This window comes from Stigmatopora argus, chromosome 1, assembly GCF_051989625.1.
Source record: "Stigmatopora argus isolate UIUO_Sarg chromosome 1, RoL_Sarg_1.0, whole genome shotgun sequence".
Lineage (NCBI taxonomy): Eukaryota > Metazoa > Chordata > Actinopteri > Syngnathiformes > Syngnathidae > Stigmatopora > Stigmatopora argus.
Genome location: NC_135387.1, coordinates 20,934,289 through 20,948,259, shown reverse-complemented (window position 1 = coordinate 20,948,259; position 13,971 = coordinate 20,934,289). Strand labels below are relative to the sequence as shown.

The following is a 13,971-nucleotide window of genomic DNA, read 5'->3' as shown; positions in this document are numbered from 1 at the left end:
ATGGTGGTGGTGGTGGTGCCGTGTACGTGCGCGCTCGATTCAGCCAATCACGCCACGGCAGCGGGGGAGGGTGCACGGCGGAGGAGTGACGGCAGCGTCTGGAACGTCACTTGCGTTTTCAGTCTGCGTCTGTCGCACCGCGGCATCACCACAACCACCAGCACCACCACGGACTCCTGAATCGGCTCTTTGGAATAACTCGTCCATTTTTTTTTTAAATTTTACACACACCCGATCAACCCTTAGGCACCGGGTCTTTTTCGTCTAAAGGTCCCCCATGAGATTCTTCAGGCTTACCTTCAAGTGCTTCGTCGACTGCTTCTGAGTCTTCTGCGTCCTACGGCGCCTGCTGACATTTTTTTAAACAAACAAACAAAAAAAACAATAACAAACAGAAAATCATCTCTTGGCTGTACTCAGGCGTTCCAACGTGTGAAAAACGATCCATTCTTATTCTTAATTGTATCTTTTGTATTTCCAAGAGACGAAGTCAACTGAGAAAAGCAGAAAAGACAAGTGGGGCGCACTGCATGGTGCTAAATATATATACATCTGCCTCTCCCCCTTCGTCTAATATACAACAGCTACAACTTGCTTTTTTCCCATTGAAAAATCAATTTTCCCCCAAGAGTTCAACAAAATGTCATCAGAGTTGGGAGAAAGTAGTCGAGGTGAGTAGTAATGTATATGTTGCATCATCGTTATTTATCACGTGTGAGTCACAGCTCGAGCATTATGCAAAGAGTAACCGCAGCACCAAAGCCATCACCATTTGTCACCACAACCCAAATTCTCTTAAATGCTTGACCAGTTCAATTAAATCTATAGATGAATAGAAACTGCTTGGATTAGTTTGACATCCCTTACTTAAACCGATTCAAACTTTCTTGCTAGTTGCGTCCAATACCAATCAGTTATCTTTTTTTTTCAAAATAAGTCTACCTCTCAATAAGAAAGTTGTGGGTTCGAATATAGACTCAGGCCATGTGTGGGTTTTTCCTGCATATTCCTGCTTTTTTCCCACATGTCAAATCATGCATGTACCCTTAATTGAGAAGTTATCAGTAGGATGTTTCCTGTGATTGATTGGCCCCCGCTTTTCTTCCAAAGACAGTTAAAGTGGGCTCCCTGACCAAGATAGATAGTAGAAAAGGATTTCATACAATTATGAGATTTTCCCAAAATGTAATCCCAATTACGATTATTATCATCCTATTTCCAGTAGAATCTCTCGTTTCATTGTAAAAACTAGAGTACGCATAGACTTGCTCATCTTTTTTTTGTAACGTGGCAGATTTAGGCCCAAAACGTGTCATAACCCTGCCCATTTTATTCCTTGTCATCACACAGCTCAAACTGCTCTGATCTGGATTGAATTGCCTCACTTTGCATCCAAACGCACGCTGCCCGCACCAATTGCTATACAGTTGTACGTCTGTAAGATGACATTGCCCAGATTTCTGGGTGTAACAACATGACATGATAAATATTTCTGTATGTGCAAACTCCAACGTGCTGCATCCGAAATCGTGTCTAGAAAAAGCAATCTCCGTTCCGACCAGCAGTGAAGCCTGAGGTCCACACACAGCGTGGTCAATCAAGTGTTCTGTGCTGCAGCACACTAATCATTGTGACTGAGGCGCTGATAGGCACAATGAATGTTGGGGGAGGGTTCACTCAGTGATGACAACACAACTGCAACATGAGTATAAACATCACAATTTGGCAGGGCTCTATGTAGAAGATATGATGCCCAGTAATTCGGGACTCTTAAGGGGATATTTTAAGTACGTACAATATTTATTTTTAAACTATTTCCACATTAAATCTGAAATACAATACTAGACTCTTGGAACTCAATTAACATAATGTGTTTAATCTTGTTAAGAGGAGGGAGTTAAAATGACAGCATAGTGGTTGCACAATAAATTTCAGAAATTCTGCTGGGCGTTTCCTGCCTTTGTCTTTTATTTTGCTTTCTTGAAGTAGCTGGAGGGTTGTATTAAAACTCTCGATTTTACTATATTAGTATATTTGTCTTATCGTAATGGGAGGTGTAAGAAAGTTTTTTTTCTATCACAAAACCTTTGGCATTTTAAACAGGGGTGTGTAGACATTTATAACATTTTTCTACCAAGAGCATGTGGTTATCTCACTTGAGGACTTTTTAACATCTCAGTATCCTTTGGTTGACTAACTTCCCGTCCCTTTCTGTCCAGGTGAATTAGGCCTCCCTCACTTGGAGGCGGGGGACATGTCTGAAGGGGAGGGTGGGGAACCAGCTCACCCCCTGGTGGATGCGCCTGGAGCGGGCTCAGGGTGCGGCCTGGGTGGTGGAGCAGGTCCACCACAGATCCAAGATGGAGCTGTTACTGGGGCTGGGAATGGAAATGAGGGGGCAGTTGCACTACCGACTGTGGAGAGAGAAACCTGGACCAGACAGATGGATTTCATCATGTCCTGCGTGGGATTTGCAGTAGGCTTGGGCAACGTGTGGCGCTTCCCTTACCTTTGCTACAAGAATGGAGGAGGTGAGCTTCCCTACTCCTCTAATTTTTACATTATCCTCAAGGTGTGCTTATATTTGATTGATTTTCTTTTGTTTTTGAGGGGGTTATAAAAACAGCTGTTTTTGCAACCAACATTTTGGCATTATGAAAAAGTATTGGTCCTTTGTTTCATCAAATCATTACATTTTTTCAATACGAGTTCAGGACATTTTGTTACTGGTGGATGAAATGAAGATTATACTTTTTTGCCCAAATTCCAATCAATTTTGTCATTGAAACAAAGATGTTCATCACCAAAGAAAAAAAAAGTACTTATAGTGAAACCCAGTGGTCAGAGCATCTTGCTTGAGGTTGTTTTTCTTAAATTGTGATTGGATAACAGACATGGTGTAAGAACAAACAGACAAGAAAACATTCAGGTTTCCACAATAAGCCCTCAACCATGTCAAGAAAAAAGCCCACGAGGACGCCTTAACTTTCTGGGGTGTCAATCGGATTCACTACCAATTTCGTTATACGCAGCTGTGTATGATGACAATAAAGGCTTTTGATTTTGATTTGATGGTGGCAGATACTTGCCAGAGGGCGTACTTATTTACAACAGTCATAAATTTCTCTGTGGATTTTTTTTTATTTCAATTACGTGCTACAGGACATAGGTCAAGACCAACCCAAATGTACTAAGCTCACACACCCCATGAGGTTGTAGAGTAGAATCAATAATACATAATATCATTTTGGGGTCTTTAAAAAATCCTAATACTTTTTCAAGTGGATAAAAAATATAGGCCAAGTTGCACATGTAGTGGATAGGTTTTTTTTGTCTACGGTAAGATTTCACTGTTGTTGGCTTCCTCCTGCTATGAGCAGACATCGTAGTAATATAATGCAAATAACTTCCATGTTTAACTACTCATATGCTGTACTTCTGTATACTGTAAGAGATAAATCATAGATCTGTCAATTGTTGTTGGGGGAAAGGTGCCAAATCCTGCTGAAAGGACAAGGTCAGGCCTCCGGTGCAGATCCGTATTGTCACATTGTCAGGGCATGTATTTTATTAATGGGCTCTGCTATGATTAGATTAAAAAACAACAACAACAACATCGGCTTTATAAGTTCTTGTCACATGATAGTTATAAATCCAAACAGAAGTACATCAACGAGTGAGCGTGGCTGTGTGCACGTTGTTAAAATAGTCCGCCCCCCTCCTACATTCACTTTATTATAGCCTCTTAACAGATGTACATGATGTCCTGTCCAATATTTACCTGCTCAGAGCATAACCTTCGCCCTCTGCTTGTGTTATCCTCTACCTTCCCACTTGTCCATATTTCTTTTACAATGTGTTTGCCTGAAATTAAGGCCAATGACTTGTGTGAAAGTCAATGTGCGTGTGTATATTAGTCTAGCCCTCCCTTCTCTGTCGTGTGTGTCTTGTGACCCACAGCTCTGATACCCACCTTCTGGTATCGGATAACAATGGCCCGCTTCACACAGTCCACCCCCTGTGCTCCTGCCCTGCACAGTAGCAGCTGGCAGATAAGGTGGCATATGGACACAAAATAACCTGAAATGTGCACATTCTTTCACCCCTTCTTGTCATCGCATCCCGTAATCAGTTTGATTTTGTGGACAATTAGATGTTTATATCCAGGACCTGCCCGTACTAAACCTTCCTAAACGACAGGAATTTGACTGTAATTGCTAAAAGACGTGTCAAACTCTCACTCTATCACACTGTCTGCATCGAAAAAGGGCTTAGTTTTTTTTATCCTACTGGTCGGCTTGCTCTGTCTGGTCCAGTTGTGATTAGAAAGGATTTACTGAAAACTAGTATTTAAAATTCAGACATGGGCCGATGACAGGTTTGAAGGTATCTATCGAAGATTTTAAAACATGTTAAGGTCAGATACAGCTATCTACTACCTTTCAGTAGTAGTTCATTTGTGATTTGATATATTCATGAATTTTGACTTAGCAAGTGAACCGTTTTTACTTTAAAAATGTCTATATATACTGTAAAATAATTATGCTGATGATTCACTGAAAATAACGTTGTTTTATTTTGTCAGTATAATATATATTAGAGCTTTCATTATTGCAATATTTTTGCCAAAGGTCGTCATACCGTCAGAATCAGATACCGGCCCATGTCTAGTGAGTCGGCTTGGGGTATCTTTGTAAAAGCCTTTTTCTCTACTCATTCCATTCACGCCTCCCATCTCATTTTGTGCTCTCTTCTCTGTCTCTCGCTCCCCCACCTCTGTCTCTTCTGTTTGAGTCACCAACGTTGCCTTATAAGGCTACAGCCCTCTGCTCCCGACGAATGACGTGAACGAGGCACAAATTGTCAATCAATAACGCTGCTCCGATACCAGTCGGCTTGATTTGGACTGCCCTCAAATTTGTTGTTTTGTTTGCACCGAGACTCCGCCACCGTCCCATTTTTTTCAACCTGCTCTGTGATCCATCTATATTTCCCTTAAAGCAGCCAGGGCTCTGCGTCAGAAGCAGTCACATGACTAACTCATTTGCTCTGTATGGGCATCACGTAGTTGCAATTCTGTTCAAAAGACATTTCTGATTTGAACTGCCTCATGCCCCCTCGTTCTTGTTCATTGTGTCTTTCTTTTTGTTCTATTGTGTCCATCTTATTCAATGGAAGCTTTCTATAGGAGATAATGCGTGTGAAAAACAGCCAGCCCAGGGCCAAATCCCACCAATCAAAACAAAGCAAGGCCGAACTTTCTCTATAAGGACTAATTACTCATAAACAACTCCATCGTCCGTTGGCCGCCTTCTCTCAGTTGCCTCTTTAAACATTCGAGAGGCAAGGACAAAAGTGGGTTTTATCTTACCTGCATTTGTATTGAAACCTTTTCCACCTCAGTCCCTCACTTGTATCCCGTAAAATACATACTGTAGTCCTTAATAATTATAACTAAATCATTCATTGTATACCGTAACACTGAAATTATCTTAATGTGTGCATCTTTTTTACTTTTTCCACATGAGTGGTGAAGTCAGCTAAACAATCATCAATTAATGGACTTTTTCAGACTGTTGTAGTTGGTGCCAAGATGCAACGCTTGGAGTTTTTATTGATACTCAACATGTAAATAAGCTTTACTCTGATTGGTAGCATGCAATATCTCTTTCTCCACAATACATGAATATATTAATAATATAGCCCTTCATCTGCACTTGCTGTATCATCATGATAGCCAAGGGATCCGCTAATGGAAAAGTTAGCACAGGAATAATTGGCTTTCACCATTGACTTGTCAGCTTGCTCCCATTCACTTCAATTTGCTGTGTAGCAGCGTGGCAAGTACAGCATTCTTGCACATTTATGCTTCAGCAACTGAGAAGCCAATATTTGCTATTTCATCTACAAGTGTATCTGGAATCATGAATACGATTGAGTATTGTTGAAATTGACATGTTGGCGTTTTGCATGTAACGACTTCATTAACTAATTCCTAATTTTTTTAGGCCTTCCAATAGAGACCCTTGATAATATATTTTGATGGAACAGCAAGGAATTCTACAGAATCATTTGCATGGATGTATCAAACCATTTGCACCTTGAAATGAGAAACTGCTTTTTTCACGTGTGCAAAAGTTATAACGTTTGGTAAATGTCAATTCTGATCTGAGAAACATACCAAAGCTAAAACTATTTCGGAAAAAAGGAAACATTCTTTTTGTATCAGACATACGTATACTCTTAACTTGCTTTTACTGCACATACAGTACGATTTGTCTCTGTGACAAGTGTTTCCTGTTGCAGGTGTGTTCCTCATCCCTTATCTGCTAATAGTGTTCTTTGGAGGCATCCCTGTCTTCTTCCTGGAAATCGCTTTGGGTCAGTTCATGAAGCAGGGAGGCCTTGCGGCCTGGAACATTGCACCTCTTTTCAAAGGTACTGCTCCATTGGAGACAGGAGTGCACCTTCTGTATGTGACGTGACTCATTCATCTGCTCCCTACCAGGTTTGGGTTTGGCCTCAATGGTGATTGTGTTCTTCTGCAACACCTATTACATCATGATTCTGGTGTGGGGTCTCTACTTTCTCTACCACTCTTTCAACGACCCACTTCCGTGGGCTACCTGTGGACACCCTTGGAACACCCCCAACTGTACAGAGGACTTTAGCCGCACCTGCCACAACTACAGTGCTGTTCAAACGACCAAGCTCATCACCTCTGTGCCGTCATTGAACGTGTCCACGACCGTGCTACTCCGTAACAACAGTTGCGTGGAAACAGAAGGCATGCGCTCACCAGTCATCGAGTTCTGGGAGTATGTATTTCTTTTTGCGAAATTATAATTTATGGGCTGAACTTGATGAATTAAAGAAAAATTAAGACTTGAAGGCATTCAATGAATGAAAAATCACCAGAAAATGGGTAAAGTGCATGCAGTGTTTTAGGTGTTTCAACTTGAGTGCTATTTTTTTCCATGTACAAGTATGTATGGCATATAATTGTACTACTGTGTAGGTAGATAATCTGTATCATGGGTGTTCAAACGTGAATGGAGGCTTTCATTCCAAACTATCAAGACGATACATTTCTAACAATCTGGGGTTTTAAAAATGTAACCACTTGGTTTCAGGCATGTGCTGCTGGTTTCGGAAGAAATCTCATTTGTTAAACTGACGGGTTCTTGTTCACAGACGCAAAGTGCTCCGTCTGTCAGGGGGCCTTGATGAACCTGGTGACATCAGCTATGAGATGGTCCTCTGTCTACTCGCCACCTGGGTCATTGTTTACTTCTGCATGTGGAAAGGAGTTAAATCTACCGGCAAAGTAGGTTTCATCTTCTTTTATAAAACATAATGATGTGCACCATATTTGTGGTTATGGAGCAAAGATTAATAGTCCTGTCCATTGCTATTTTCAAGGCGAGCAGGCTGCAAGCTTAAAAATAATTGTGACATTTTGCCCCTTTGACCCCGATCAGCTTTGGTGTCGTGAAAGGATCAGTGTCTGGACTGAAACCCAGTAGAATTCACATTCTCACATTCTTCTGCTTATTGTGCAATTGGTGCCTACTCATGTAAATGTGAACTCACAGATGATTCATACATATATATATATAGTTATAGTTGTTGCTTTTTAGACTACCGTCACAGTCGATATAGAGTCTAGGGTGAGTCTAAAGGAGCCAGATTGCAAAGAGCAAAGGGGGGAAAAGAATGAGAATCAGCTAACCTTCTATAAGCCGATTAGCTACGTTCCACCATGTAGATAAAGTATTTGCAATTTGGAAAGAGGCCATATCACACCAGATCGGGGGAAATATGTGCTTTCCTATTACTTAACTGTTAGCGTACAGGGGCAGAGTTTTTTTTTCAGCATAACTTGTCAAAGGCAAATTCTTGTTAACGACAATGTGACGATGTTTTCCCAAAAATGCTGTAAATATGTACTTGCTCCCCTGTTTGCAGTTCACGAATCAAGTGTAAATGTCTGCAACAGTTTACTGTTAACTTTCATGATGTGAGTTCTTACATTTAGCACTTCCACCTTACCCAACCACCAAAATTCTACACAATTCTGTCATATCACTTTTTCATCTATTGTGTTTTTTTTTCTTTTCCTGTAGATTGTATACTTCACTGCTTTGTTCCCTTATGTGGTTATGGTTGTGCTACTAGCCCATGGTTTCACCCTACCTGGAGCAATAGATGGGATTATATACTACCTGAAACCAGATTGGTCCAAACTGGGAGAAGCACAGGTAGACTCATACTTGTATTGATGTTAAAATAAAATTTGGCTAGCGGATTTGGAAACATTTTAAAACCAACATTCCTCCTGTGTTAGGTGTGGATTGATGCTGGTACCCAGATTTTCTTCTCTTATGCCATTGGACTGGGTGCCTTGACCGCACTAGGCAGCTACAACCGCTTCAACAACAACTGTTACCAGTAAGTTTAACCAGTGTGAGAAAGCAGACCCGTCCTCTAGAAATAACTAAAAAAACATCAGCCATAGTTTGCTTGCTGCCTGCTATGACCTGCTATGAACGATCTTGTATATAAATGGTGGTCTACAAATAAATTTGCCTTGCGTCTAACCTGGTGAATGTCCTGCCCTCTGGGATATTCTCAGTTTTGACCTTAATTGGTAGCTGAGAGAGGAGTTTGGGTCTTGAGGTATCTTAGCTGTGTTTCTCTAACAGTCTTACACAAGCTCAGGAACAACTATGTACATTTGGCTTATTTACTTAACCCTTGTGTGGTGTTCATATTGTTGTTACAAAACCAGTTTGTGAGTTTTGGTGGACCTGTTGCTGAATTTGGTTTTTAACCTGGCCACTGTTTGTGAAAGTGTCAAATAATTACAAATCAAAACATTTTGTTAAAATTCCAACATTTTTACTTCATCTCTATTAAAAACTATATAAACATTATATGTGGTTAATAATTGTATTTTAATTTGGTAGATTTAGTATATAAGTTGTTTGTTAAACAGCATAAACAAAAAAAGCAAATTAAGGACAAATCAAGATATGAATTGATGCACACACAAATTACAGCAGGATTTTCATAACTATTAACTTTATTTCTTTGAACTTGATGGAAAATTCGCACAACTCCAGTTGAACACATGCAGTAAATATAAAGCACGTGGGTTGATTTTTTTAAGGTACTACATTTAAACTGGTGCCCTATAAAAGATTCATATTCGTGTCTTGTTTATTTGCTACACAGAGAGGTGTTATTTAAGGACAGTGATATAAATGTTCTAGTGTGTGTTGGCTCTCATAAATCATAACTGGCTGGTTTGTTGACATACAGGTACATGACTGGTTGACTAATAGCAAGTATCATGCGATGTAACAACAATAAGTGCTATTTATTTAGCTGTAAGTATGGCTAAAGAGCACATTTAATCGACGGAATCATCATATGCACTTTGTTGACCGTATACATACTCTTAAAATAAACTGTTTGGATTATGCACGTGCATTAGGATTCCCCGAGTGCTCTCTCAGACATGATTCGGACATGGATTAGTAAGGCTTGCTGCTGCAGCAATTTATTAATGACCATCACCAATTAACACTACTGTATTCTTTCCCCTGCCAGAGAGATTGATTCATCGTGAGTTGTAGCCCTGAACGCTGATTAAAAGATGCCCTTAATATAAATAGTGTTGTTAAATCTAAACGAGAAACTTGAGTTCATATGTTCGATATTTACACAAGCATATGTGTTTAATCCTGTGAGAAGATATATTTAGATCTAGTGAGTAGCCATTAGGTCTTTCACCCTGTCTCCCCTCAGACCTTGAGCCAAACTTGCTGTTGCCATATTCGCTGTGCATCACTGCAAGGACAACAGCAGCTTGCTGGGATATTTTTATCTACTCTTTATCCCTCATTTATCATCCGAGCACACCTTTTTGCTTGCCCTATTTTTCTTTCCTTTATGCTTGTTGCGGTTGCACATATCAAGAGGCATTGTATTTTTTTAGTTATAAACCTATTTGACTGTGTTTTTCCAGGGATGCATTTGTGCTGGCCCTCATTAACAGTGGAACAAGCTTCTTTGCAGGCTTTGTTGTGTTCTCTGTGTTGGGCTTCATGGCAGCAGAACAAGGTGTGGACATCAGTAAGGTTGCGGAGAGTGGTAAGTAGACAGAGTATGCTGGAGAAAACTAACGGTAACTAGCAAAATGCATTTATGCTGAGCTGTTTGTCGATGTGTAGGACCTGGCCTGGCGTTTATAGCTTACCCGAAGGCAGTGACCTTGATGCCTGTTGCACCACTCTGGGCAGCACTCTTCTTCTTTATGTTGCTCGTATTGGGTCTGGACAGCCAGGTAAAGTTGATAGCAAGCCCTCTTACTTTTATCCACATTGATATGCACTTTTTATCTCCAGTTTTAGAAATGCATTGTTTGTGTGTGCTTTTTTTCCACAAGATTCCCTAAACCTTGGGGAATATTTTCAAAATTGGTTAAAATGTAGACAAATTTGTATGTTGTAGAACTGCCTGAAATTATAATTATAAGAACTTACAGCTTTTAATGTTATTGCACATGTCACAAATATAGAGCCACTAAATGTTACTGGGGTTAAAAATGTTAACCTGCCCAGAGAGCAGTAATGACAGAGGCATACTGGAGGAGTAATAATTTTGTCCAGAATAATGTATGAAAATGCTTTTCCTTTTGACACAATTGTCAACAGATATTTGAACACTCTTCTGTACTCATTGGTTTTCACTTTTCTTGTGCCAAGCTCACAACATTACGTGCATCACATCAAAATTGTCCCAATGTGACTCTTATCTACTTTCTTGCTGTCATTTGCTGTATGAATTCAAGTTTGTCGGAGTAGAGGGCCTGATAACCGGAATCATGGACATGCTTCCTCCCAAGTCTGCACTGGGCTCCTTGCGGCGAGAAGTCGTAGCTGCCATCTGCTGTGTCATCTGCTTCATCATTGACCTGTCCTTTGTCACAGAGGTACAATCTCCCATTCAACTTGGTTATTGCATGTATAGTCTCAGGATAAAACGCTACTTGGAAGGTGACAGTAATGGGTCATGTTAACCTTTCAGAAACTGGACGAAAGCCTATCAGTGGCCTCCCAATGTCAATTGCCGATCCTCTTGCTAAGATTATTTATTAAAAGAGTAATTCCTCGAATATCGCGGTTAATGTAGACCAGACATGATCAGACATAATCGAAAAATCGTGAAGTAGGGACCCCTATTATAACTACCTTTTTTTTCAGTGCTGAGTCCTAGTAGCAAGAGTGGCTTCCACTTACGAGTTTCAGCGTGGATTTTCACATTTTTATGAACTTACAAAAATAAAATAAAAATATTTTTTAAAATAATTAATAGCAGAAAACATTGCGAAGAAGTGAAAGTCGCGATAATCGAGGGAAGACTGTACCTAGCCACTTAAAATTAGATAGGTGTGCATTTAAAAGTTTGCTAGTTAACCTAAAATCCTGAGACATTTTGTCTTAGGAAGTACCGTATTTTGGGGACGTTTTTGACATGTCAGTGGACACATAAAACTGTTTCTGGAAATGGCCTGTATCACGAGGCAGTTGTAAGGCTACAAATAGGTCATGTATAAAATATTAACTACAAATTGTTAAGGCTGACTGCACTCTGGTTCCTTCTTTCTTCCTTCTGCCTTCTGCCAGGGAGGCATGTATGTCTTCCAGTTATTTGACTACTACTCTGCCAGTGGCATCACTCTGCTGTGGCAGGCTTTCTGGGAATGTGTGGTGATTGCTTGGGTGTATGGTAAGATACAAATTTTGCATTCGCAGATTGTGATTTACAATAAACAGCCATCATTTATGATTTGAGACTGTATTTTTTAGTTGTTGTTTTTTTAGAAATTGTAGATTTTTTTGTTTTGCTTCTACATTTAATCAAAAACTACAAGGAGCATGATATTGTGACAGGATATCACTAACTGTACTCTATGTTCAAAATAACATTTTAAAAAACGCAAGTTGGAAAAGATGAGAGAACAGAAAAAAGGCATCCACTGATTTCAATGTGGCATACTTTTGGATTTTGGACTACAAGTGTTAGGTAGCATAGTAACACAGAGAAAATAATTCAAGATACAAGTAGCTACGTGTCACATGCGTAGTCATAAACTTGAGGCACCACTAAACGTTTGTGTACGGTTGTCAGGTGCAGACCGTTTCATGGATGATGTGGCACGGATGATTGGCTATCATCCCCTTCCCTACATGAAGTGGTGTTGGTCCTACATTACTCCCCTCCTCTGCATGGTAAGTCTTATTTTGAATTGTTGAAATATTGGGTGTACGCGCTGGTAGCAAATATCCTGACATTTACGTCTTCTATAGGGAGTGTTCTTCTTCCATGTGGTGAACTACAAACCCTTAACATACAACAACGTGTACACTTACCCCTTGTGGGGTGAATTGTTTGGCTGGGTATTAGCCCTTTCCTCCATGCTTTGTATCCCACTTACTGTTGTCTACAAGTTGCTGCGCTGCAAAGGACCAATGCGTGAGGTCAGTATGTTAATCTGCCTGTCCAGACAAGTTTTCTTGTTTGTTTTTCTCCTTGTTATTGTTAAAAGTCAGAAAGAATGCATCTCCATAGGTACTGCTGTTTGCAACATTTCAAATGATTTACTTATAAGAGACCATCAGTCAAGTAAATGCTTCTCAACATCTGTAGTTATGCCTTATTTGCTGGCCCAATGAGCTTTAACACTTAAATCTCAATTTTCCTTTGTTTTTACACAGCGCTGGCAGCACCTGACCACCCCAGTTTGGGGCAGACATCACCTGGAGTACCTTGCCCCAGAGAGCGAGGCCAAGCTACTGCCTCTTGTAGGATGCAAGAATGACCATCTCTTCGAAAGTGCCGTCTGATAGAGGGAAAAAAAACACTAGCGATCAAAGTCAAGGTTATCCTTTTACAGCTCCCCAACACTAGCTCACAAGCACTGTTAGAATTTACACCCAGCATTGTATGAGGAAGATGCACCCCCCAAAAATTATAACCCACAAATGGACCAAATATTAGATTGAAAATAAGTGAGACAACCCTCCAAGTTGTGGCAATACACACCTGCCTCTCCTATTCTTCCCTTGCTTCTTGACTCCACACTTCTGATTTGCTCCTTTTCTGCTTCTTGTGCCGTCCTGTCGCGTGTGATGTCCCTTGTGGTTGCTCTTCGGCGCTTCTGTCGGGGTTTCACCAGCTTTATCCTGTTCAATGCAGTCAAATCACTTAGTGAACATTTTCTGAAAGTATTACTATTGTACTGCTGCTAAAATGCCATGGGCTGAGACTGTCTGTGTGTGTACGAAAGAGAACGTGCCAAACTTTGACAGCTGGATTCCACCAACTTTAGTCCTTCAGAAATTGTACAAAAGTCTGACTTCAAAAATAATGACAAAAAGTCCATCGCCACAGCCAAAATGTTTGAATCTACGTATCCAGTGTTTTGTGTTGGGTCTGTGATTTAGTGTTCTCAATATTAGAACTGCATCATTATCAGTATTTTCCCCTGAAGAAAGTTAGTTTAGTATTTGAAAAATCACAGGAAGGGTGACAGTATGGACGTCCATGAGAGAATCAATAAAAGATCCAAAAACCTTGTTTTTAGTCATTTAAAAAAAGACACATTTGTGAGATTCATAAAAACACAGAAGGTTTAAAAGCAATTTAATATAGTACTGAAATGGTTGGCAATGAGAAAGTCACTTACATTGGTTACAATCAATCCATCAGTGCTCATCTCATCTCATTTACTGAACCGCTTTATCCTCATTAGGGTCACGGGGGGTGCTGGAGCCTATCCCAGCTGACTCGCGGGCCAGAGGCCAGCCGATCGCAGGGCACTAGGAGATGGACAACGATACGCACTCACCCATACCTAGGTGCAATTTAGAGTGTCCAATCAGCCTACCATGCCTGTTTTTT

The 13,971-nt window shown here is 40.4% G+C and overlaps 1 protein-coding gene across 1 annotated transcript; it reads left to right on the top strand.

Annotated features, from left to right (window-relative positions):
- The first annotated feature begins 109 nt into the window (after positions 1-109).
- On the top strand, positions 110-13,646 carry LOC144080328 (sodium- and chloride-dependent creatine transporter 1). The gene is made up of 14 exons (XM_077608357.1): positions 110-671; positions 2,220-2,531; positions 6,307-6,438; positions 6,509-6,818; positions 7,195-7,327; positions 8,127-8,261; positions 8,348-8,451; positions 10,034-10,158; positions 10,239-10,351; positions 10,859-10,999; positions 11,694-11,796; positions 12,199-12,299; positions 12,378-12,548; positions 12,786-13,646. The coding sequence occupies exons 1-14, from the start codon at positions 641-643 to the stop codon at positions 12,912-12,914; spliced, it is 2,040 nt and encodes a 679-aa protein (XP_077464483.1). The 5' UTR covers positions 110-640; the 3' UTR covers positions 12,915-13,646.
- Positions 13,647-13,971: the final 325 nt, after the last annotated feature.